Genomic DNA, 24,095 nt, shown 5'->3' with positions numbered 1-24,095 from the left:
AAACCACAGAGGAGCGTGTCTTTCCAACTCAGCTAGTGTTGTGGTAATATTGCTTTGTAACTCCATCAACTGGTTCATAAATCCACCAAGTGGGATTTATTTCTGAAATGTAAGAATGGTTAGACATACCACAACGGATCACTGTAACAGACCGCATTAACAGAGATTTTCTTAACTGATGCAGAAAAAGTACTTGACAAAATTTAACATCCTTTCATGATAAGAAAAAAAAACCCACTCAACAAACTAAGAATAGAAGGAAAGTACCTTAGGTAATAAAATACAGATACGAAAAACCCACAGCTAAAATCAAACTCAATTATAAACGACTTAAAGCTTTTCCTCTAAAATCAAGAAGAAGAAGTGGTGCCTGAGTGGCTCAGTCGGTTAAGTGTCCGACTTTGGATCAGGTCATGATCTCGCAGTTCGTGGGTTTGAGCCCCACGTGGGGCTCCATGCTACCGGTGCAGAGCCTGCTTGGGATTCTCTCTCCCCCTCTCTCTCTGCCCCCCCCACTCAAACTTTCTCTCTCAAATAAACTTAAAAAATAATAAAAAAGATAAAAATAAAAACCATTTACATAGTATCAAAAGAACAAAACACTTAGGAATTAGCATAACCAAGAATGTGACACACTTGTACACTGGACACTAAAATACATTGCTGAAAACAGCCACGGACATACTCTCTTAGCCTTAGCACCATCTTCTTGGAAACCTCTGCATCATGAAAGCCAAGTGGAGGAAGAAGCGAATGTGCAGGCTTAAGTGTAAAAGATGAGGCAGGGGTACCTGGGTAGCCCCATCAGTTGGGTATCTGACTCTTGATTTCTTCAGCTCAGGTCATGACCTCACGGTTTGTGGGTTAGAGCCCCACATCGGGCTCTGCACTGACAGCATGGAGCCTGCTTGGGATTCTGTGTCTCCCTCTCTCTGCCCCTCCCCCACTTGCTCTCTATCTCAAAAATAAACATTAAGAAAGAAAGAAAGAAAGAAAGAAAGAAAGAAAGAAAGAAAGAAAGAAAGATGAGGCAGAGGTCCAAGTAAACCACTAGCTTGTGCACCCACAGAAGCCGCAGGAGCAGAAACAAGGAAAGCCAGAGGCCAGGGATGCTGGTACGAATTGTTGGACTGCATGCCTACTTTCTAGAACTTGATTCAATGGCTCTAGAACATCCATCATCATCTGATTGCAATGACACAGCACAAGCCTTGCTCATACCAAAACAGTCCCTTTTAGTCCTTTGCCCTGGACCTGTGACTTTCAGGACTAACTCTGTTTCCACTTGTGGCTGAATATAACATGTGTACAACAAATCATCTCTTCTGCTGTCTTAGCTGAAAAAAAAACAAGACAAACTAAAGACATAACTGGAAAGACATTCCATGTTCATGTATTAGAAGATTTCGTATTGTTAAAGTGTATTACTCAAAGTGATCTACAGATTAAATGCAATCTCTACCAAAACCCCAATGATATTTTTTTGCAGAAATGGAAAAACCCTTTCTGAGATCCATATGGAATCTCAAGGGACCCCAAATAGCCAAACAATCCTGAAAAATAACACAGTGGGAGGACTCACACTCTCTGATTTCAAAGCCTACAACAAAGCTACAATAATCAAAACAGTGTGGTACTGGCATAAAGACAGACAGATAGACCAGTGAAATAGCTCAGAAATAAACCTTTGCATGCGTGGTCAAATGATTTTTGACAAGGATGCCAAGACCATTCAATGAGAAAAGGACAGTGTTTTCAACACATGGCATTGGGAAAACTGGATATGTACATGCAAAAAGTGAAGTTGAACCCTTACCTAAAATCATATATAAAAATTAATCCTACACAGATCAAAGACGTAAGCCTAAGAGCTACAACTATAAAACTCTTAGAAGAAACCATAGGGAGAAAGCCTCATGACACTGGATTTGGCAATGACTTCTTGGCTATGACACCAAAGGCACAGGTTATAAAAAAAATAACAGAGTGCATACACTCAGTGTCACTAATCATTAGGGAAATGCAAATAAAAACCACACTGAGATTCAACCTCACACCCATTAGGATGGCTACCATCAAAAAACCAGAGGGGCACCTGTGTGGCTCAGCCGGTTAGGCGTCCAACTTCAGCTCAGGTCATGAATTCGCAGTTCATGGCTTCAAGCCCCACATCGGGCTCTGTGCTGACAGCTCAGAGCCTGGAGCCTGCTTCTGATTCTGTGTGTCCCTCTCTCTCTGCCTCTAAAAAAGGCTCATGCTCTGTCTCTCTCTGTCTCTAAAAAAAGATAAACATTTAAAAAATTTAAAAAAAAAAGGAGTTCGTGTTAAAAAACCAGAAAAGAACAAGTGTTGGCCAGGATGTGGAGAAACTGAAAAACCTTGTGTACTGTAGGTGGGAATGCACAGTGGTGCAACAGCTGTGGAAAACTGTGTGTGTGTGTGTAGGGGGAGGTCCTCAAAAAACTAAACATGGAAGGGGCGCCTGGGTGGTTCAGTTGGTTAAGCGACCGACTTCAGCTCAGGTCATGATCTCACAGCTTGTGAGTTTGGGCCCCGAGTCGGGCTCTGTGCTGCCTGCTTTAAGATTCTTTGTCTTCCTCTCTCTCTGCCCCTCCCTCACTGATGCTTTGTTTCTCTCTTAAAAAAAAAAAAAAAAAAAAAAAAAAAAAAATAAATAAATAAATAAATAAATAAATAAAAAATTAACCATAGAATTACCATTTGCTCCAGCAATTGCACTTGTAGGTAAGCAGCATTATTCATGGTAGTCACAAGATGAAAACGAGCCAAATGTCAATTGACGAACTGAATGGATGCACAAAAGGTGGTCTGTACCCACAAAGTATTATTGGCCCATAAAAAAGAAGGAAATTCTGACACGTTACAATATGGAGGTATCTTGAAGATGTACCCCTTAAATACATGATAAGCCAGATACAAAGAGACAAATATTTATGATTCCACTTGTATGAGGTACCCTAGAAGAGGCTCATTCATAGAGACAGACAGCAAATTGGAATTAATGGAGATGGGGGGAGGGAGTGGGGGATTACTGTGTTATGGGGACAGAGATTCAGTTTGGGATAATGAAACGGATCCAGAGATGGGTGGTGGTGATGGCTGCACAACACTGTGAATATATTTAATGCCCCTGAACTAGACACTTCACAGCGGGTGAAGCGGTATTTTTCCAGAATAAAAAACTGCACATAAAAACACGCGAGTGCACATCACAGAAGACCCCTACCCTGCACCGCAGGCGCAACCACCCAGCCCCGGCTTTCCGGGGACACTCTATCGGGCTCTGAGGGGCCCACTCCCAAAGGCGCAGCTTCTGTCGAGCCTTCAGCTCCCTGAGGCCTTTTATGTATCTACACATTTAGGAACATCTTTGGTTTCACGTCCAAAGAGCCCTAAGTGGAGAGAACAAATCGGGGTTCGTTTTCTGTCGCAAAGTAAGAACTTAGCAATTGCCAGCCGTGGACCAGCTGCCACGTGGCATCGGTGGGCCGCAGGTCTGCGCCCGAGCTCGGGGCAGCAAGGAGCACAATTCTCCAAACGTTTCACGGATGCTGCACAAACGCGTCCCCACCGTCGGGAGCCCGTCCCACCCCCCACGACCGACGGCACCGGCCCTGGGCCCCCGCCACCTTCCCCGGGCTGTGACAGCATGCGATGCAGCAGCAAGTGTGAGGGACCTCCTGCAGCCGGAGCTCTGGGGTGTCACCCGCCCTCACGACCCCCGTTGTCCTGGAGACCGGACCGGCACCGGAAGCGGCGCGCAGGGAATGACGCTCAGTGCGTGCGACCCGCCCCGCGGCTGCGCGTGCGAAGGAGGGAGCGAGCTCCGCGGCCAGGGCGCCCTGGCTCCGGGCATCGGTGCCGTGCGGGGGAGAGCACCCCGCAGCGGGCGCGGCGCCGGGACAGCCGAGGGCGGGTGCAGGATGAAGGAGAGTTCAGTGTACGCTGGGCCACGGCCTGTCCGCTTCCCTAACACTAACCCTAGCCCGAAGCGCTTCTCCTCTGTCCCGGACCGCAGTCCCCAGCTCTGCTCTCCGCCCGCGGACCTCAGGCACAGGCCTCGGGACACGCGAACGCTCGGGTCTCGCAGCACCCATCTGCCCGCGTAGTCCGGGAAACGCGGGGCGCGACCAGAGGCGGGGCGCTCGCGGATTGGCAGGCCCCACGGTGATGGACGGAACGGGCGGGTTGGTGATTGGTAGAGGCGTCAGGGGCGGGGCGCGCGAGCCCAGGGAGGTGGGCGGGCCCCGAGGTGATAGACGGAGCGGGCAGCTTGGTGATTGGCTGGAGGCAGCACGCGGAGAGGGGCGGGGTGGTGCGCGCGGATTGGCGGGAGGTGGCCGGCAGCGCGCGGCTGGGTGAGTGAGGTCCCGCGTCCCCTGGTCCGCGTGGCGGCGGCGGCGGCGGGGCCGGGGTTCCGAGTCCGCGCGTGGCGGAGGCTGGGCGGCTTCTCTCAGGGTCCCTGCTGCATTCGACAAGCTGAAGTTAGAGCGCGGGCCAGGACTTCTTCCAGGGCTGCGGCCCCGCTCAGCTTGTTTGGGCCGGAAGTCAGTCCGATTCCGCCCCGGCCCAGAGCCGTGCGGTACAAGCAGGGTACGGGCACCTAGCGGCTGCCCTGAAACCATGCACGAAAAAGGAGGGACCGAAGGCCGTCCCATGTGCACTGTCCGACGGTTTGCACCGGGCTCGTGGTTCAGAGAGCGGCTCGGTGCGGCCCGGGCTGCTGCCGGGAGGCGGGGTTGGGGCTCCGTGCGGTTTGGGCGTCCACGGGAGGCGGGGTCGGGGCTGTGTTCGGTTTGGGCGGCCGCCGGGAGGCGGGGTCGGGGCTCAGTAAACAGTAAAATGGGAGAAATAGAAGTGCCAAGGGACGGTTGCAGTTGGAGAGGGTGAAGCGTTAGCAAAGACAGGGAGAGCAGGGTATGGGGAGCCAGCGAGTCTGCACCTGTAGGCAGTGGAGGGAGAAGAGCTGGGGCAGATGTCAGTAGAGACTTGGGGTTTTAGTCACTGAAACGGAGGGCCTTTTGAGCAAAGGAGTGACTGATTAATATTTTGTTTTGTTTAAAATAGGCTTATTATTTTATGGTAGACTTATATGATAATGAGACTGCCCTCATGCCCTGAGATGGGGCAGGTGCGGGGGAGCAAGATGGGGGTGGATGGCAGGTAGAATTGGGACGCCCGCTAGTTGTCTAGGTGGAGGTGCGAGGCCAGCCGTGGATACCTGGGGCAGGTCTGGAGAGCTCTGGGTGGGAGAAGCATTTCCTAGCTCTCCTTTCTGGATGAGGATTCCGAGGCACACTTTGGTATCCAGCACAGCTGACTTCCAGGTGCCATCCTGAACCATGTGTGGGGAGAGCCTCAGCTCTCCCCTCCTCTCCCAGTGCCCATGGGTGCAGTGGAGACACACCAGGAAAGCCATGGAGTGGGCAGGGGTTGCAGGGACACGTCTGTGTGTTCACAGTGACTGCCTCCTCCTCGGCGTGAGCACCAGGTCTGGACGCATCCAGCGCAGCCATGTTCTCTGAGCAGGCTGCCCAGAGGGCCCATACTCTGCTCTCCCCGCCGTCAGCCAGCAATGCCACCTTCGCCCGCGTGCCTGTGTCCATGTACACCAACTCCTCGCAGCCCTTCCGGCTGGGGGAGCGCAGCTTCAGCCGGCAGTATGCCCACATTTATGCCACCCGCCTCATCCAAATGAGGCCCTTCCTGGTGAGCCGGGCCAAACAGCACTGGGGTAAGTGATGAATTCGGGGAAGTGCTTCCTCCCCACCAGCTCAGAGGGTCCCTGGAGTTTTCAGAAATGTCATATGAGGGACCTGGTAGAGCTGGAACCTTCTTCAATTTATCCCACTTCTCAGTTATCTTGGGAATGTAAACCTCTTTGTGCCTCAGTTTCTTCTTCAGGTAGTCATGAGGATTAGCTTAGGAATTGCTAGGTTTAGAGTGAGGTTTAGTTCCGAGGCTGGGTGAGATGGGGCTGAGCTCTAGCATTTCCGTGATGATTTCACTGGTATAAGCGTACGTTTTTCCTTTTCTTGAGTTCAGATTGTGTGTCCATGCTGTGGCTAGCAAGGGGCTCAGTGTGGCAGGCCAGCCACCAGGCACTGGGAGCCAGGGTGTCCGTGAAGACACCCACCGCCTCTCTAGGGGGCTTCCTGTGTGCTTGCTGATGTCTGTCTGTCTGTCTGCTTCTCCTCTGCACCTTCCGTGTTGGTTGGGCATGAGTCTTCTGTCCCTGGGGCTCTCCTGTCTTTCCTAATCAAGGGGCCTGGGCAAGGCACATCTTTTCTTTTTTCCCCACTTCTTCTGTGCTCTCTCCTGCAGGACTCCCACCTTTGACTTTTGCTGCCTCACTCAATTCTTCTGTTTATAAGAGTGGCTTTCCATGTAGTTTTCAACTCCTCTGTTACGTTGTTAAACTGGAATGTTCATAGGTGGGACCGTGTCTTACTCATTTTCCTTGCCCCCAGCACTGGACTCGGTGGTCCCAGCTCTGGCTGCACACTGGAAGCAGCAGGAAGGCTGTGGGACAGAGGCGCCTGTCCCGTCCCACCCCACTGAGCCGACGGCATCGCCTCTGGTTTCATTATAGGCATGAGAACTAGACCATCACACCTGCCAGGGATGTTTTCTGTTGTCTCTGTTGCAGGCACGAGTGCTGTCACCTTTCCTCTCTTCACATGATGAGGGGCTCCTTCCTCTGGCTCCCAGTGGCCTTTTCCTCGCTTCCCTTGCAGCTTCCTCCATTCTCCTCGGTTTGTGTGTCACTGCTATCATTCTGGTACCACACCTGTCTTGCAGTCACCATTCCTGCTAACAAAGCTGCCCAGTGACAGAAAACAGCTGTCTTACTCTGCCCACAGATGGGTCAGTAGTTCAGACAGCGGCCGTGGTGAATGGGGCCTTGGCTGGGGTTGAAGCTGGCTTCTCCCAGAATGCGTCCCTGCGCGTGGATTCCGCGTGTCGCCAGGCTTTCCGACCAGACTTCAGCCTGTCCCGGGACTTGTCTGTCTCTCTTGAGCTTCCCGACCATGCTGAACCCCTTCTCAGTGTTGGCATCACCTCCGCCTGGCACGCTCTTTCCCCGTCTTCCCTCGTGACCTCAGCTTACTGTCCTGTGCTTTGAGAGGCCACAGCAGCCCTCAGGGCTTTCTTGTTCCCTTTGCCTTGGCTCCCGCTGGTTTGGAAGCTTGCGGAGGGTGAGGACAGGCCTTGGTGTTCACTCTTGGTGCTGGTGTCTGGCCCGATGCCCACACGCTGTCCAGCTGGACAGTTGTCCTGCCCTCGACACAGGGCTGTGTGGCTCTACCAGGTGCTCAGCTGCGCACGTTGGGCCCCAGCTGTGTACCCTTGGACGCGTCACTCAATCTCCCTGTGCCTCCGTTTCCTCAGCTGTATGTCGGGGCAGTAACATCTACTCCGGCGTGTTGTCAGCGTGGAGAAGTTCCACTCGCTGCTCGGCACGGCCCCCCCAGGGCTGAGCGAGGGCCCTGCAGACAGGCTTTGGGGGTGTGTTTCCATGCCATTTCTGTCTGGTGCTGGCGCTCTTCTCTTGTTTTGAACTACCCACCTCCACTCCCTGGGATGTAGATCTGTGGAATGTTCTTGGTTACTCCAGGGCAGAAGGGGCTCAGGAAGAGGTTGGTCCAGCATACACAGGACCCCATCTGGTCCTGACAGCACTTCCCCAGGCTCAGGGTCTCTCCTGACAAACCCACAGGCCTCCTGGGACTTGCATTCCCTCTCTCCTGCCTGCGAGTCTGGCGACTGCGCCTCTCTGATGTTTTTAGGGCAGGGCTGCGCAGAGAGTTGGCATGCTTCCTCCTCAGAGCCAGTGTCACAGTTAGGTATAAATGACGTAAGACTGTTGGTTCCCTATTGCTTTTTGCTGCAGCAGATGACAAAGCCACAAACTGAGCAGCTTAGGACAACAGAAATGTGATCTCAGTTCTGGAGGCCAGGAGTGTGACATCAGGTGTTGGCAGGGTCGCGCCCTCCAGAGGCTCTTAGGGAGGACCCTTCCTTGCCTCTTCCAGTCCCTGGTGGCTGCCTGGGCCTCCCAGTCTCTGCCTCCGTCTTCATGGTGCCTCCTCTGCACGTCTGCCTTTCTTATAAGGACACGGGATCCAGGGATCTAACCATATCCCGGATTCTTCTGTCCCGGGGCCGAGTCTACTAGTTTTGGGGGTCCTTGCCCCTGAAGGTCTCTTTCTCCTCCAGAGCCCAGGCCCGTGGGCTGCACGGCTCTGTGAGGCCTGTTGCAGTGCACCAGGGTGGGCTGGGAGGGCTGCCTGGTCTGAGCTCATGCCCGTCACACTCAGGTGCTGGAGTCCAAATAAAGAAGCTGTGTGAGCTACAGCCCGGGGAGAAGTGCTGTGTGGTGGGGACCCTGTTCAAGGCCATGCCGCTCCAGCCATCCATCCTGCGGGAGATCAGCGAAGAGGTGAGCCAGCTGGCTGACGCATGCCTCCCCTGGGACACGTCCTGTGGGCGCCTGTGGGACCTCCTGCCATGGTCCCAGGGAATCGGGGGTCGGGGTCACCGTGCCATCTCACTTGTGGGGCGCAGGAGCCTTGTTGGCCTCCAGCCCCAAAACTACCTCCCGTCTCCGAATTCCAGCACAACCTACTCCCCCAGCCCCCACGGAGCAAATACATCCATCCGGACGACGAGCTGGTCTTGGAAGATGAACTGCAGCGCATCAAACTGGAAGGCACCATTGATGTGTGCAAGCTGGTCACAGGTAAGGGGCAGGAGGGGTGGCCTGTGCACACAGGTGCTGGCACATCCCTGCCTCCCTGGAGTGCTGGGTTCAGGGTCAGACAGTGGGTGAGGCCTGAGGGGGGCGCCAGTGTTCCTGCCTCCACCCAGAGGCCGTGACCCCGGGAAGCACACTCGGTCCCAAGTCCTAGGTGATCATTTGCCAGTGTGGCACAGGAGAACTGGACGGTTTTGCGTTGTGAGTGACTGGAAGGAAGCGGTTCTTGGGCTTCCCTCCTGGAGGCTAACAGCACTGCTCTGCAGGGACGGTCCTGGCCGTGCTCGGCTCCGTGAGAGACACTGGGAAGTTTCTGGTGGAGGACCACTGCTTTGCAGAGCTTGCTCCTCAGGAGCCCGCACCCTGCCTTGACACAGACAGGTGAGGAGCAGGTGCACAAGGGCCCGGCTGGTGGTCCCGGGAAATCACAGGTGCCGGGCTGCATGTCCCCTGCTCACCCGTGATGGCGGCCAGGGTGGGTGCAGAGCGGGGACACCTGCCGTCTGGGCACCCACGAGGACCCCGACTTCTCCCGCAGGTTTGTGCTGCTGGTGTCTGGCCTGGGCCTGGGTGGAGGTGGGGGCGAGAGCCTGCTGGGCACCCAGCTGCTGGTGGATGTGGTGACCGGGCAGCTGGGGGACGAGGGGGAGCAGTGCAGTGCCGCGCACGTATCCCGGGTCATCCTGGCCGGGAACCTCCTGAGCCACAACACCCAGAGCAGAGACTCCATCAACAAGGTACAGTGCCTGCCTGCCTGCATTCAAGCCCCTCCTTTCCTCCTTCCCCCGGGAGAGTCGGGGTCCAGGGCCTCACATGTCTGGTGGGACGTGCCCTGCGGTGATGCCAGGACCTCTGCTCGGGGCCCACTCTGAGGGCAGGGGAGCCCGTGGTGCAGACCCTAACCACACCCAGCAGCAGGGGCCTCACAGCCTGTTGACTCATATCCCCAGGCCAAGTACTTAACCAAGAAAACCCAGGCAGCCAGCGTGGAGGCCGTCAAGATGCTGGATGAGATCCTCCTGCAGCTGAGTGTGAGTGAGCTGGGGGCCAGCTGGATGATGACATTGGGGTCTCTGAGGCTGCAGCTGGGCACCGGAAGGCAGGCCGGGGGAGGGGTGGGTGAGATCTGGAGGGGGCACATATGGAGGGCGCCGGGCCTTACAAAGCTCCCCTGACTCTCCCTATGCCTTCAGGCCTCGGTACCCGTGGATGTGATGCCGGGAGAATTTGACCCAACCAACTACACACTCCCCCAGCAGCCCCTGCACCCCTGCATGTTCCCGCTGGCCACTGCCTACTCAACCCTCCAGCTGGTCACCAACCCCTACCAGGCCACCATTGATGGAGTCAGGTAGCCACTTGTGGCCACACCCCAGCTGAGCACTGGCCTCTTGCCTCGGTGGCACTGGGAGGGGAGGGTTGGGTCCAGGGCTGCAGTTGGCCGGGACCTAGTGTCTTTGTCAAAGATGGCCTGGGACAGCAGCCGTGAGAATGCAGGGGGAGCTCTGGGCCCTGTGGGGGTACAGCTGCTGGCCCCCAGGGTGGGGATCAGCTGAGCCTTGCCTTGCAGATTCCTAGGGACATCAGGACAGAATGTGAGCGACATTTTCCGGTACAGCAGCATGGAGGACCACCTGGAGATACTGGAGTGGACGCTGCGCATCCGTCACATCAGCCCCACAGCCCCCGACACGCTAGGTAATGGGGTCAAGGGCCAAGAGGGTCCCAATGAGGGGGCCTGTGTGCTTGGAGGGTGGGCGTCATTTGTACCCAGCAATCCTGCCTTGACCTATCTAAGGAAAAGTCCAGATGCTTGGCCCTCATTCCGGAAGGTACTCTGGAGCTTTCCCTCAGGGCTGAAGGCCACGGGGAGCATATCAGGAGTTTGGGCTGGTCAGAGCCTCTCACGCTGCCACAGGGCCGCCCAGGAGGGTGAAGGTGGCAGGCACGTTCACCTGTCCCCAGGCTCATGTGGCGATGTCTGGACCCTAGCAGGCAGGGCTGCTACCAGCATAGCCTGAGTGTGTGTGAGCGGGTGGGCTGTGGTGCTCGGTGAGGAGGACCCCACCCCGGCCGTGTGTGGTGCCAAGCCCAGAAGCCGCAACCACTGTGGGCCTTCCCCAGGTTGCTACCCCTTCTACAAGACAGACCCATTCATCTTTCCCGAGTGTCCTCATGTCTACTTTTGTGGGAACACCCCCAGCTTTGGCTCTAAAATCTTCCGAGGTAAGTCCTTTCTTCTGGGGGCCTCAGGCCTGGGCTGTCATGAGAGGGCAGGGCTCGCAGAAAAGGCCACACTGGAGTCCCCAGGCCCCGTGGGGTTAGGCAGCCTGCCTGGTGGCCCGCTGGCTGAGTGGGGGCTGAAACGGCCCACACGTGTGCAGTGGTGTTCACGCTCACCCCGGTCAGCATGGCTTTAGCCTCTGACCGTGCTGCTGTCTTGGGCCCTTGCATCTGGCCAGAAGGAGCTTCCGAGGCCAGCACTCCCATGGTGCTGATGGGGAACTCCTGTTTGCTTCTGGTGACTTCCCTCGGAGGCCAGGCCCACCCAGAACCTGAGGGGGCGCCTGTGTGGCTTCTCTGCTAGGCCCAGAGGACCAGAGGGTGCTGCTGGTGGCTGTCCCTGACTTCAGCAGCACGCAGACTGCCTGTCTCGTGAATCTGCGCAGCCTGGCCTGCCAGCCCATCAGCTTCTCAGGCTTCGGAGCTGAGGAAGAGGACCTGGGGGGCCTGGGTCTGGACCCCTGACTCACAGAGACCCCGGCCACCCTTTCCCCACAGTGTTGGCACCACAGCAGGGGGTGCTTTGTAATAAAAGCCTGACCTTGTGCTGGCGTTGAGCTCCTGCAGACCTGACCCCTGGCCAACATAACCCCCTCCTCCCCTCCCCACCAACACGTGTGCCGTGAGCTTGCTTTATTGGTGTGGTCGGGCAGGTGGCTGACAAGTGTGCCCCACTCCCCCGCCCCGCCGTGCCTGTTGTGTCTGAGGCTGGCAGGCTGGGCAGGAGCACCTTGCAGACCTGGGCTCGGAGATCTTGTGCCCGACTGGGCCCCCTCCTGGCCAGGCCCACGCCGATGGCTGGGGCTCCTGTGGCGGCGAAGGCTTGGATGTGGGCCGACCTGTGCTCAGAAGTCCCCAAAGTTCACTGTGTAGGTCTCGGCTGTGGTGAATGGGAAATCTGGACCCATGACTGTCTCCTCCTCCTCCTCCAACTCGTCCACTTCCATCTCCTCCTCCTCCTGGGGCCCCAGCTCTGTCCCAAACTCCGTCACCACCTCCGTGTAGGTCTCCGTCTCCGTTTCCGCCTCCTCCCAGCCCACTGTGGTGGTCTCGGGTGGAAAGTGCCAGGGCCCCGGGCTGGAGCTGGGGGCAGGCGAAGGGCTGAAGGTGGGGGAGGGGGTGGGGGGCAGCGTGGTGCCTGGTGTCGGCGCCGCGAGTGTGGTGGGGCCCGCCGTGGCGTTGAGGCGCCGGAGCCGCATCTGTTCGCGCATGCGCAGCCGGTACTGCAAGCGGCGGCGCTGCAGACGCCGCTGCTGGGGTGTCATGGGGCGCGACGGATCAATGTGTGGGATGGGCCGGTTCCCGTTCATGGCCATGATCTCCCGGATGCGCTTCCAGTTGGAGCGGGCCAGGATGAAGTTGCACTGGGTGGCCCCAATATCGTAGTCCACGTTGCAGGTCTTGGCGCTCGGGGTGTAGCCCTCCGCGTGAGCTGTCACGCGGTACTCACCCGGATTCAGGATGCGCCAGTAATCGCCACCGCCCGCTGCACAGAGAGGACAGGTTCTGCTGCCCTGGACTCTCCTGTACCCCCAGCCTCCAGCCCTCCTCTCTGAGATGCGCCCCCCCCCCCCCAACAAACTCCTGGCCCTCCCTGTGCCCAGGGTAGACCCTCCGGTGGGGACGCGGGGGATCAGGGCTCTGCCGGGCGTTGCCTCACCACTGCCACACGGATCTGCTTGCCCGTACCCGCATGCAGACAAGGTACCTGTCTTCACACCGTGGTTGATGCCACTCACGGAGATGGTGGCATTGGCGATGGGGATGCCCTGCTCGTCCGTCACAACGCCCTTGATGCCACGGTGAACCTGCAGGAGGAGGCAAGCGCGGACGTGCATGCCAAGGCCCCACGCATTCCAGCGGCTCCCCTGTCCGGTCCCTGCCCCTCTGGACAGGGCTCCCCCGCGACCCCCACCCAGCCCACATGCTGCCGCGCCCCCACCTGCTCCATGAAGGTGAGCAGGGCCTCTTTGTTGTTCTCCCACTCCCGGGGCAGCTCACTCTCATGAGGGAACTTGTCACAGCCCAGGTAGATGGAGAGCTCCAGGCAGTTGGTGTGCAGGTAGCTGAAGTCATTGATAGCTGCGCGGAGGGCAGACACGGAACCGCAGTCAGCCCTGTGCCCCGCCACGTCCCCCGCCTCGGCCCCTCCCAGGCTGACTTACTCCCAGACCGGGGGTTCCACTTGGCCCCGTTGACGATGCCCATGCCACTGGTGTAGTCCTGTGCCTGACAGCCTCCCCGGTAGGGCTCGGTCATGGTGAGGTGGGCAGAGGCGTAGGAGATGGCCAGCCAGCGGAAGATGGCGTGGTCTGGGGTCTCCTGGGCCTCAGATACCTCATCCTCATCTTCTCCCCGGGCGGCTGCCATGGCCGCGGCCAGCAGCTGCTCTTGAGTGGGTGTTCGGGCCATGTCATAGGGGTAGGACACAAGCCGCTCCCCGCCGTTCAGGTTCGCCCCCAGCACGAAGGGGTTTTTCTCCATCCACGCAATGATAGCCCGGACCTCTGTGGATACCTGGGGGTGGCCAGGGCGTGCATCTGAGCTGTAGCCTCTATTACCCTCCCTGCCAGTACTCATGCCCCCTCTGTACCCCCAGGCTTGTGCTGGCTCGGTCACCCACCAGCCCACCCCTCAAGTCCACAGCTCAGGACCCCAGGGTCCGGGCTGCTCCCCCAGGCCTTACCGTGGCGTCTGGGGAGAGGTAGCGTTCAGGAATGGGCAGGTTATTGTTGGGGACCCGGTAGGGGACCCATTTCCTCTCCTCTGCTCCCCAGAGCACAGAGTTGAGATCTGGGAAGTCTTCGTAGATGTCAAAGCCCTCCTCAGTCCACAGCCCCATCGCCCAGTTCCCAAACTCAGAGCCCTGGAGGAACCGGTGGGTGTGGTGTCATCCGGCTCCGCCCCAACTCTCCCACCCCGCCCCGCCTCGCTGCCCCACCCGCCCACACAGCTTCTGGCCCCCACCGCCCCGCCCCGCCCCACCCACCTACCATCTGTGCTGCCACCTCGTAGCCATCCGGGTTCAGTGAGGGTACCAGGTGGATGCGTGTGTCCTGCACCAGACTGCGCACACGGGGATTCCCGTCTCGGTACTCGCGGCAGAGGTACTGCATGAGGAGCAGCAGCAGCTCGCGGCCCAGCACCTCGTTGCCATGGATCCCGGCCGTGTATCTGAACTCGGGCTCCCCTGCAAGAGCAGGAGCCTCAGCAACCACCAGGCCTCCTGACGCCCCGGGGAATCTGAGGAAGGACCCAGACTGGCTCACTCCCAGTAGGATGGGGGCAGATGACGCTTGTTGGCCCCGGCAAGGCACACTGGGACCCCAGAGAGGCTCCAAAGACAGGCAGAGGCCCAGCTGCAGTGCCAGAGCCTCGCCTCGAATCCCTGCCAGGGAGGGCCAGGCCTCCAGGGGTCCACGGGGCCCTCACCCAGCTCGTGATCCCCAGGGTTGTCCGAGATCTCCATCGCATAGATCTTGAGCCCGCGTGAGCTCTTCCCCAAGCTGTATGTGCGGGTGATAGTGGGGCACTCCTCGTTCACCACCTTCATCAGCTGGGCTCGGGAGAGAACACGGAGTTACGAAGCCCCCCACCCACCTCCCGTGGAAGCGGTCCAGGCTGCAGGGAGGGCCAGGCCTCTCCACCGTCCTGGTCTGCACGGTGGGGAAAGCCTCTGTGGTAGGAGTGGCCCCTGAAGGCAACCCCAGACCCCTCTGGTCCTAGTGCCAGAGGGAGGGGCCCCCAGCTGAGCACTGGCTGGTGGCCCTCTCAGGGGGGCGTGTCTGGGATGGGAGCACTGGACACAAGCTCTGAGCCAGGGAACAAGCACCCCACCTGCCGCATGTCCTTGTAGCTGTGGTGCCGGAAGTCCAGGTTGTCAGTGGTCACGACCTCATTCTGTGTATAGTAGCTGTGGACAGCTGCGGGGGAGGTGGAGGGGACAGGCAGGGCCCTGAGCTGTGCCAGCCAGCCCCCAGGTGGCCCCAGCCACCCCTCTGAGCCCTGCCGGCCCCCTGCACTCACGGGACATAGGACACCCCAGCACCTCCAGGCGCATGCACAGGCTGCCGTTCCAGGTGAGTGGGTAGACGCGGATGAAGCGGGCCACCACCGGCTCTGGGAGCTCGCTCAGCACAGGTGTGTCCTTGTCCACGTTCCCATGGAAGGTCTGGGGAGAGGCTGACCTCAGAGTAGTCCCCCACCCCTGCCAAGAGCCCACCCTCAGCCCAGATGGTGGGCGCAGAGCTGACAGCTTGAGTGCGCACCATTTCTTCATAGCCGTTGGTGTACATCGTCCACGTCTGGCTGTCGTTGCTGAAGCCCACGAAGAAGGACGTCACAAAGTCATCACTGGGGAGCAGATGGCGGTCAGAGCAAGGCTGCCTTCCCTGCCCCAGGTCCCGGGCACTCAGGAGCCGAAGCCCCTTCTTCCGGACCTGAGAACTTAAGAGCTAGCAGGGCTGTATGGTGCTTGAGCTGGCCCTGGGAGTGGCTCCCCTGCCCACTACGTGCCACGGAGGGGTGATTGGGGACAGGGCCCCTAAATGGCCCCCTGCACCCCTCACGTACTGGATGCTGGAGTCACGGCCCTGGGTGATGACACCTGTGAACTTGGTGGTCCTTCTGGTGTCCACCTCGATCCACTGGGTCTGAGCATCATCCTCAGCACACCACGCCCCGTCATAGTAATCGTCCTCGGTGGCACCGGCCTGTTGGGGGCAGTGGGGAGAATGAGCGGTTGCAAGAGCCCCGCGCTCAGCCGCAAGATGGGCCCATCCCAACACCCACCTGAATGTTGAGCCGGCCGCGCTGGGCCCCCAGGCCGTGGCGCAGCATGGAGGAGGCCCGGATCTGGTTGTCCTCAATGCGGTGGGACTCCATCCCGATGGGGGGACACTCTGGGGACATAGCACCCGAAGAATGGTGGCCCACTGGCTTGGTCACTCCCTCCACCAAACCCAGAACAAGGAGCCCAGAGCCCACCCCCCTTACATCAGGAGACGCCAGTCAGGGCGGCTCCACCTCAACATGTGCTTCCCCTGCTGGGACTCGGCTTCCTCATCTGGAGCGTGGGCAGATGATGCCAGCTCCAAAGGGCCACGGGCTCACATGAAACCACAGGCAACAGCCACCCCAGAGCTCAGCCACTCACAGGCATCATCCATATCAGGACCTTGTGCTGTGAGTTGTCCCCTAGGCTTCATCCCAGGGCAGAGACACTCCAGCACCTCTCCCTCCCTTCTGGGCCCCAAGAATTTAAGAGCAAGGAAGAATTCTGGAGACCTGAAGCACCACCAGGAAATCCAGGTTTGCGACCCACATGTGACTTTGGGTCTTTTGCCCCCACCTCCTTTACCCTGCTGCTGCTGTGGGGACCCCAGCCCCCATACCCACCTCTCAGCACCCTCACACAGCCCCAGCCGCCCACATACCCTCCAGTCCACACACCCATCTGCAGCCCCCTCCACACCCCAGCCCCCAACCCCCAACCCCCACTCGTTCCCCAGCCCCCCCACACCCATCTGCAGCCTCCGGGCCCCTCACTCACTGACTCTTTCTGTTGGAGCCCACTCTTCCTCCAGCTCCTCACCCTTCCGGGGTCCTGGAGGCAACAAAGGGAGGAAGTGGGGCAGAGGGTCCTGGAGCCTCAGGAATCCACTTGCTCTCCCACAGGGATCCCAGCTGTATGGGTCCAGCCCCCGGGCACACACCTTTGTGGTCCTTGCCCTTCTCCATGGCCCATTTGTCATCTGTCTCCTCCTCCTTGGGGCCACCTCCCTCCTTTTTGGGTTTCTCTGAATGGTGGAAGGTGGAAGAAGCCTGTCATCTTAGCCCCGGGCTTCAGGGGGCATGGATGTGGGGCTGAGGGCAGGGGGCTGGGGTCAGACCTGCACTGGGGGCAGGGAGCTGGAGTGGGGGCCAGGCCTGCACCGGGGGCAGGGGGCTGGGGTGGGGGACAGGCCTGCACCGGGGGCAGGGGGCAGGCGTGGGGGGCAGGCCTGCACTGGGGGCAGGGGGCAGGGGTGGGGGACACTCCTACACCGGGGGCAGGGAGCTGGGGTGGGGGGCAGGCCTGCACCGGGGGCAGGGGGCTGGCGTGGGGGGCAGGCCTGCACTGGGCGTTGGGCTGGTGGTGGGAACAGCTTGTTTCCACTCACTCAGCTTCTCTTTCTCTTCATCTGTGTCCAGCTCAGTGTCGGGTTTCCTGGGTCTGGGAGGCCCGAAGTAATAGTCCACTGTGGGGAGGGAGAGCCTTGCTGAGGTGGCCCAGATGCTGCCCCAGGGCCCCCACTGTGAGCCAGAGACTGGACAGGACTGAGGGCGAGGTGAGGAAGTGGGATCGGGGTGGGCCTTTAGACAGAGATGAGGAGGGAGGGGCTCCTGAGGGGAGGCCAGCTAGTCACAAACAGAATGGGCAAGACCCTGGGATGTCACCAGCCTGGCCTGGGAGGGCCAGGCTGGGCAGCGGGTGGGACACACGCAGGACGGGCCTCAAGTAACACCTGACACCTGTGGCCAGGAAGGGGCGGACTTGAGTGAGAGCTGAGCTGGGGCCAAGAGATTGTTGGGGACCTGGGGGCAGGTCAAAGGCGGGGACCGACTCAGGCCCCCATAGAAGGGGATGCAGGAGGGAGAGAAAGGCGCTGGCCTCAGCCCACAGGATGGGAGCACAGGACAGAGAGGGAAACCCCAGGGGGCCAGGAGGCACCAGCCCAAGGGAGGAGAGCAGACTGGGCTGCGAGCCCAAGTGGGCATGGAGGGGAGGGGTGGCAGGGCATTGGGGATGCATCTCCCACTGAGCTACTGGAACCAGGGGTGTGGCAGGCAGGGCACTCACTGTCATCATAGTGGGGGATCACGTAACCGTCCCCATAGTCAGGAGGCAGCGGGGGTGGCAGAGGCTTCAGAGGAGGCTCTGTGGAGGTGGGAGGCAGGGGTGGGTCCGGAGCCCTCTCCCTCTGTGCCTGGCACCCTTCCCTCCCCCCCGGCTGCCCCCATCCTACCGATCCTCTCCGTGGGGGCCTCGAGCCCCGGCCCAGCTGGCTCAGCCTTCTCCTCAGGGCGCTCAGGCCAGAGCCGCTCGGGCCTCCTCCTGCTTGGGGGTGGCCGGGGCTGCTTCTGGCGCCGGATGTACTCAACTGAGGGGGAGGGTGGGCTCTGAGCCAGTCCAACTCACCCCCCCCCCCCACCGCCCCAGACAGCAGTGGGGCCGGGAGGGCAGGGCCCCAGGTGAACCGACCACCAGTGGGTCCCCAGGCCAGGGGTCACAGTCCAGATGGGGGCAGAGGGGGGCCTACTCACAATCCTCATAGTCCTCTCTCTCTATCTGGTCGTTGTAGTCCAATGTGGGTGGCTCGGTCTCCTCCTCCGGCTCTGTGGGAAATGCTCGTGGGTGCCTTGTTGAAGACACTCACAGATGCCCCTGCCTGGGCCCATCCTGGAAACCCAGCCGGCCAAGGCAATCGGTCCCTCAGAGCCAAGTGAGTATCTCCCACTCACCAGACTGGCGATCCAAATCCGTTTCTCCCGGACCCGGCCAAGGACTTGGGAGGGCCCCTTCTGCAACAGAAACCCCAGAGGCAGGTGGATGGGAAGCCTGCCCTGAGCCCTCACTGTGCATGGAGCCAGACCTGGGTCCTGCCGACAGTACTCGATGCCTGACATGGCTCCCAGGAGGCCTGGGCCGCTCTGGATTTGGCCACCCTGATGGCGCCCCCACAGCCAGAGAGCTGGAGGGCTTTCCAGGAAGCCCAGGCCCTGCCGTCTGGTCCAACAACATGCAGGAGGATGGCTCCGGTGGGGCTCAGGGGACAGATCCCAGGACAGTAGATGGCAAAGCCCGGCCATGAGGCTGCCAAGCACCCCCTACTGGGCCGGGGTGAGGGGTGACCGCTGCACCGAGGGGGCTCCCACCCAATTGCTACGTTCATGACAATGACGAGGCTCCAGAGCCCACCCTGTCCAAGCGGCCCTTGGGATCTGCAGGAAGCCGAGCCCAGGGACCCCCCCCCCCAACCTCCCAGTAGCCTGGGAGGTCAAAGCCCCACAACCCCAGGAGGGGCCTGCACACACCTCCCTCCTGGGGCAGCATCTCAGGGCTGGAGCTGGGAGGCAGGGGCAATGGCCACCATGGGGTTTCTTCTGAGGGGGTCGGGGTGGGGGGCCTCTTCCCGGCCAAGGGCTTCTTGGTGGCCTTGGGTGGCTTCTCCTTGGGCTTCTTGGTGGCCTTGGGTGGCTTCTCCTTGGGCTTCTTGGTGGCCTTGGGTGGCTTCTCCTTGGGTTTCTTGGTGGCCTTGGGTGGCTTCTCCTTGGGCTTCTTGGATGGCCTGAGGGGCCCCTCCAGGGGCTGCTTGGTCGACTTGGGGCCTTTGGCTTTTTTCCCTTTCTTCCCTTTGTCTTTGGCCTTTTCCAGAGGTGCTGTCGTAAATGCAGATTGAGGTCAAATCAATGGAGTCCTCACTCTATGCCCCACATGGCTGCCCCAAGGTGCCCACAACCTGCGCACATGGCCTCCTTTGGTCCTGGTTCTTGGACTGGGAAACTGAGAGGTTAAGTCACTTGGCCTCATGGAGGAGCTGGGATTGGAACCCATGCCTAACGTCCGCAAGTCTCTGCTGCCAACACCGTATCTTGGCCCAGGACACAGGCCCTCACACTCCCACCTGCCAAACTCAACAGAGGACCCTCATCATCCTCTTCTCCCCCACATGTCCAGTCAGCTGGTCAGGGAGCGTTACACTGTGCCGGGCACGGAAGGGGCAGAGACGTGACTCAGCCACCCAGGCCTCGGGGGTGGCCCGGCCTAAAGGGGGAGGAGGTCTCATCCCCGCCAGCTGTCACACGCACTGGAAGACATGGGTCTGGAGCCTCCCTGAAGCTCCCTGCAGGGTCAAGAAAAGCTTCAGAGAAAAGGGCCACTCATGTCCCTTCAAGAAGTAAGGGGTCTGGGGTAGGTAGGGGGTCCTGGGGCCACACAGAGGACGGAGGGACTGGCAGGCACTGTAGCTGCTCACCCATCTCAGAGTCTGTGGAGCAAGTGGGAGCAGGGCAGGGGGCTGTCTGTGGGAATCCCCCAGCCCCCCAGTAAATGCTGTGCGACTTAATGGGGGACAGTGGCCACAAGGCCTAAACACAGAAACATTTACAAAACGCACACAGTCAGGAGAAACGGGGCCGCCACAGTGGCATCCAAGAGGCCAGGACAGCGAGTCTGGAATGTGAAGTAGAGGTGGGGGGAGGCCATGTCCTAGGACCCGCCCCCCAAGGGGAGGGGAAGGAGCCAGGAAAGATCTAGAAGGAGACCCAGGGGAGGGGCAGCTGACCTCGGGAATGATGGACAGTACCCTCGAGTCTTCTGGGAGAGGGAGATCAACAGGACCCTTGCCCCCCCCAGAAAGCCACCATAAACAGCTGAGATTTATTGACAGTGGATTATGTAAGAGGGCCCTGGGCTGGCCGCCCCGGTAATACACCACCTCGTCTAAGTCACACGGCCACGGAAACCACTCTGCCTGCTGCTCCCGGCTGCCTTGTGGGGAGGGGTCTTCATAGCCCCTCACCTGCCTCTGTGTTCCCGGAAGGGGAGGCCTCCCAAGGAAAGTCTGAGGCTGGGACTCTGGTGGAGGCGCGGGCATGGCCAGGGTGTGCCACAAACAGGCCCGCCTAGGGCATTAGGGCAGTTCACAGGACAGGTCTGGGGAGGGGGGCAGCAATGTCCCCAGGGGGCTCAATCCTCGCCCCTCTGGGGACTGGCGGTGTGAGACCCCGACGACCCAAACCACTGGGTAGCAGAGCTGCGGGAGGTGCCTCCATGCGCAAAGGGCCACAAGCCAGCACTGACCTCTGCCTGGCACCGGGTCCCGCCAGACATCTGGGCTCTCTCCTGCCTTCCAGAGCCCTTGCTCACGCCAGGCAGGCTGGACAGCTGCCAAAGCCCTGCCATTCTCACCTGAGGTGCAGGGCGCCCCAAGGCCCCCCATCACTCTGTGGGCCTCCCCCAGGCGTGCCCCCGGGGGTCTTACCCTCTTTGGCCGCCCCCGGAGGCTCCCCCGGCTTGCCCCCCGACTGGGCTTTGCGGACGCGCGGGGTGGGCTCCGGGGGCGGTGGGGCCTCCATGTCGTCCTCCCGGGTCTCGGCCTCCAGCTCCGACAGGAAGCCCTCGAGGAACTCCTCGATCTCGTCGTCGGTCAGCACCGTCTGCGGGCGCCCCCCGGGGCACAGCGCCAGCAGCGCCAGGAGGCAGCCGAGAAGGGGCGCCCCGCGCACGGCCGCCATGGCCGGGGCTCGCGTGGGGGCCGGGGGCGCGGGGGACTCCGGGGTGGTCGGGGGCCTCCAAGGAACTGCCGGCGGCTGGGAGCTCCGGCCCCGCGTGGCGCGCTCCCGCGCGGACCGCCTCTCCAAAGCTCCAGTGGCGGCCGGGGCTGGGGCGCCGGGGCTTCCGGAGCCGGCTCCCCCCACCCCTGGGGAAGGAGGAGGAGGAGGAGGAGCCGGGCGTGGACTGAGGGGCTGCGGAGGAGGGCGGGGGGGGGGGGGGGGGAGGCGGCGAGCTGTCCCGGCGCCGCGCGCCTGGCACTTTCCGAAGCGGTAACTGGGACCGCCTCCGTCAGGGGCCTGAGGCCTGCGCCTAGGAAGGAGGGCCTGGGGTGGGGGTGGGGGGCGGTGGAGGGAGGTCCCGAGGGCGCAGGCCCGAGGGGTCCGATGCCCGCCCCTCACCCCCGCCCTCGCCAGAACCGTCTGGGACCTGGAGGCGAGGAACCGGCACCCGGCCCGCCCGGAGGGGTCCGGAGCCCTGACGGCAGAGCCCAGCCGCGGCGTCTGGCCTCCGAGATCCTCCACACACACACAACCCCCCCCCTCCCGCCCCCCGCCCCAATCTCAGGGCGAGCCCACCCTTCCCTCTCTCTGGAGGCTTGGCCTGCAGCTCTGCCAACTGTCACAGCTTTCTTTCAGACGGCTAACTTCCCGGGTGCATGGGCCCTGTGCTGGTTCGCGGGGAAGGATGGCGCTTCCGGGCCTCACTCTGGTGGGAGGCAGGTGCAGACATGCCCTGGGTGCCCTCCAACTGCTTTGCTGGGGTAGGGGGTCTCCAGGCAACGCCCCTCCCCCAGCTCCTGGCCCAGGAGGGCAAATTTGAGAGGGGGCAGAGTCCTTTCCATTTTATTAAAGTGTGTGTATAATTCCCAGGCATGGGGCTCAGCAGTCCCACAGTGATTTCCGTACAAGGTCAAGGGTTTCTTGCCCACGCCTACCTCCTGGTGGCCTGGGGATCACTTAGGTCCCAGCAGTCCACTTATCTGGCCTCTCCTGAAAATGGTGCAGCTGCAGGTTAAGCCAGATCAGATTGAGGGATGATTTTAGGGGCAGTGCCTGTGAACCCAGCTCCATGTGGAAGATGTGGGGGCCACGAAGGCAAAGTGAACCAGATTCCACCCCTGAGGAGCCAGCTGGGAGAGAGGACATGTGCCTTCAACCCAATCCAACCCAACCAAGCTGTGTGCTGGGATATGCCGTGGGAACAGTCCCTCGGCACTGATGGGGGGGCACTAATGGCCCTGGTTGGGTCCCCCCCCCAACCACTTTTACTGTTTCTTGCAGTGAGCACTGCCTCACCTCTGGACACACATTGCTTCCCCAGCAGCTCAGATCCCAGTGAGGACAAACAGCCGTTCCCCTCGCTCCTCCTACCAGAACTGCTTTTTAAACTCTATCCAGTGGCTCCAGCCACCGCATGGACCTGGGGGCACATATACTGGGCAGAGAATGTCAGGACCAGCCCAGGTCATCTGCATGGCTGCCAGCAAAGTTCAGAAGTCCCACAGTAGATCGTGTCTGTCATGGGTGCAGGCACAGGAAATCATCACATGGCGGGCCTGGTGTTTCCATAGGCTTCTAGAAGGGCAGATGTTGGCTGGCGCCAAACGGGCATCCACCTGCGGCCAGAGCTCCCAGGGCAGAAGACATGCGGAAGCCAGAAGATGCACGCCTGGACTCCATGGTCGAGTCTAGCAGCAGAGCCCTGAGCCACGGTGGTCTGTGAGGGTTTGACCTGGTGAGGTCGTTGGGAAAACCCAGCGCCCCCCCCCCCCCCCCCCCGCCGGGTGATCGATGGGCAGAGTGCAGAGCTTGGACCAAAGGGAAAGAGGACGAGCCGGTCAGGAAGCCTTGGGTCGGCAGGCAGCTGTGGCCAGCCTGAGGGACACTGCAGGGGCAGCTGGCTCAGCCCGGGGACTAGGCAGGACTCAGGGAGGGTCTGCGTGTCTCCTGCTCAAGGTCCTTCCTTCACTTCTCACCGGCTTATCCTCGTTCATGCTTAAAAGGGCAGTGGGACCATGTCAAGAGCTGGTCACTCAGGTGGGGTCCCAGCTCTGCCCTCCCGGCCATCTGATGGCACCAAGTGACCCCACGACTCCGCAGCCCCAAGGTGCAGAGCAGGACTGTGCCCGTGCCGCACCTGGCACCACATCAGCACCGACGACACGCCAGCTCCCAGCTCCTGCCATGTCCTTTCAGAGAGCAAGCCCCCCCACCTGAGCCCCCAGCCCGGCCCCCTGTGCCTCCTGTCCCTGCACAGACTTGCCCTGTCACGTGTCCCCAGGCTGGTCCTGGTGGCAGAAGGGATGAAGCAAGCAAGCTCTTACCCGCAAATGTCCTCTGTGAGCCTCTGAATCATCATTCTTGAAACTTGGTCTTGGAATTTGCTCTGTTGGCCCCCAGTTGAGTGTGTCCAGCAGGGAGGCTCAGGCCGGGATTGGGGGGGGGGGGGAGGCGGGTGGTCTGAGGAACGTCACTTCCCTGGGAATGTTCCTGAGTTCAGCTGGCTCACACATGGATCAGATTTGGGCCCAACATCCTCTGCCAGGGAAAATAGAAACCATGAAAAAAATGAGAAAGGAATAGAGAGAAGCTTTTCCTCAGCCACAGTGAGTCACCAACAGGAACATGAGCAAAAAGCCTCGTGGGGAGCTGGGCAGGGTGGGGCAGGGAGTTGGGGGCCCTCGGCCCCCAAGCGTCTGGCCAGGTGGAGAGGAGG

At 60.2% G+C, this 24,095-nt stretch overlaps 2 protein-coding genes across 2 annotated transcripts; one reads left to right on the top strand and one right to left on the bottom strand.

Annotated features, from left to right (window-relative positions):
- The first annotated feature begins 5,318 nt into the window (after positions 1–5,318).
- Positions 5,319–11,614, top strand: POLD2 (DNA polymerase delta 2, accessory subunit). Its single transcript, XM_047097183.1, has 10 exons — positions 5,319–5,755; positions 8,343–8,464; positions 8,641–8,764; positions 9,046–9,160; positions 9,318–9,516; positions 9,730–9,810; positions 9,973–10,130; positions 10,350–10,477; positions 10,904–11,005; positions 11,367–11,614. Exons 1-10 carry the CDS (start codon positions 5,536–5,538, stop codon positions 11,525–11,527), a joined length of 1,410 nt encoding a protein of 469 aa, XP_046953139.1. The 5' UTR covers positions 5,319–5,535; the 3' UTR covers positions 11,528–11,614.
- Positions 11,615–11,907: 293 nt separating this feature from the next.
- AEBP1 (AE binding protein 1) lies at positions 11,908–21,376 on the bottom strand. The gene is made up of 21 exons (XM_047097334.1): positions 21,088–21,376; positions 19,139–19,483; positions 18,566–18,625; positions 18,368–18,439; positions 18,070–18,204; positions 17,904–17,981; positions 17,224–17,301; positions 16,777–16,860; positions 16,614–16,667; positions 15,854–15,963; positions 15,635–15,774; positions 15,331–15,415; positions 15,089–15,233; positions 14,900–14,985; positions 14,495–14,618; positions 14,056–14,252; positions 13,749–13,928; positions 13,228–13,579; positions 13,005–13,144; positions 12,771–12,870; positions 11,908–12,548 (listed from the first exon to the last, which is right to left on the bottom strand). The coding sequence occupies exons 1-21, from the start codon at positions 21,338–21,340 to the stop codon at positions 11,908–11,910; spliced, it is 3,459 nt and encodes a 1,152-aa protein (XP_046953290.1). The 5' UTR covers positions 21,341–21,376.
- Positions 21,377–24,095: the final 2,719 nt, after the last annotated feature.

This window comes from Lynx rufus, unplaced genomic scaffold (genome assembly GCF_022079265.1).
Source record: "Lynx rufus isolate CCGP_SWC_20201006 ecotype Redwood Valley unplaced genomic scaffold, mLynRuf1.p SCAF_4, whole genome shotgun sequence".
NCBI lineage: Eukaryota > Metazoa > Chordata > Mammalia > Carnivora > Felidae > Lynx > Lynx rufus.
Note: the sequence above shows the minus strand (reverse complement) of the source record. Positions and strands in the feature narration are given on the sequence as shown.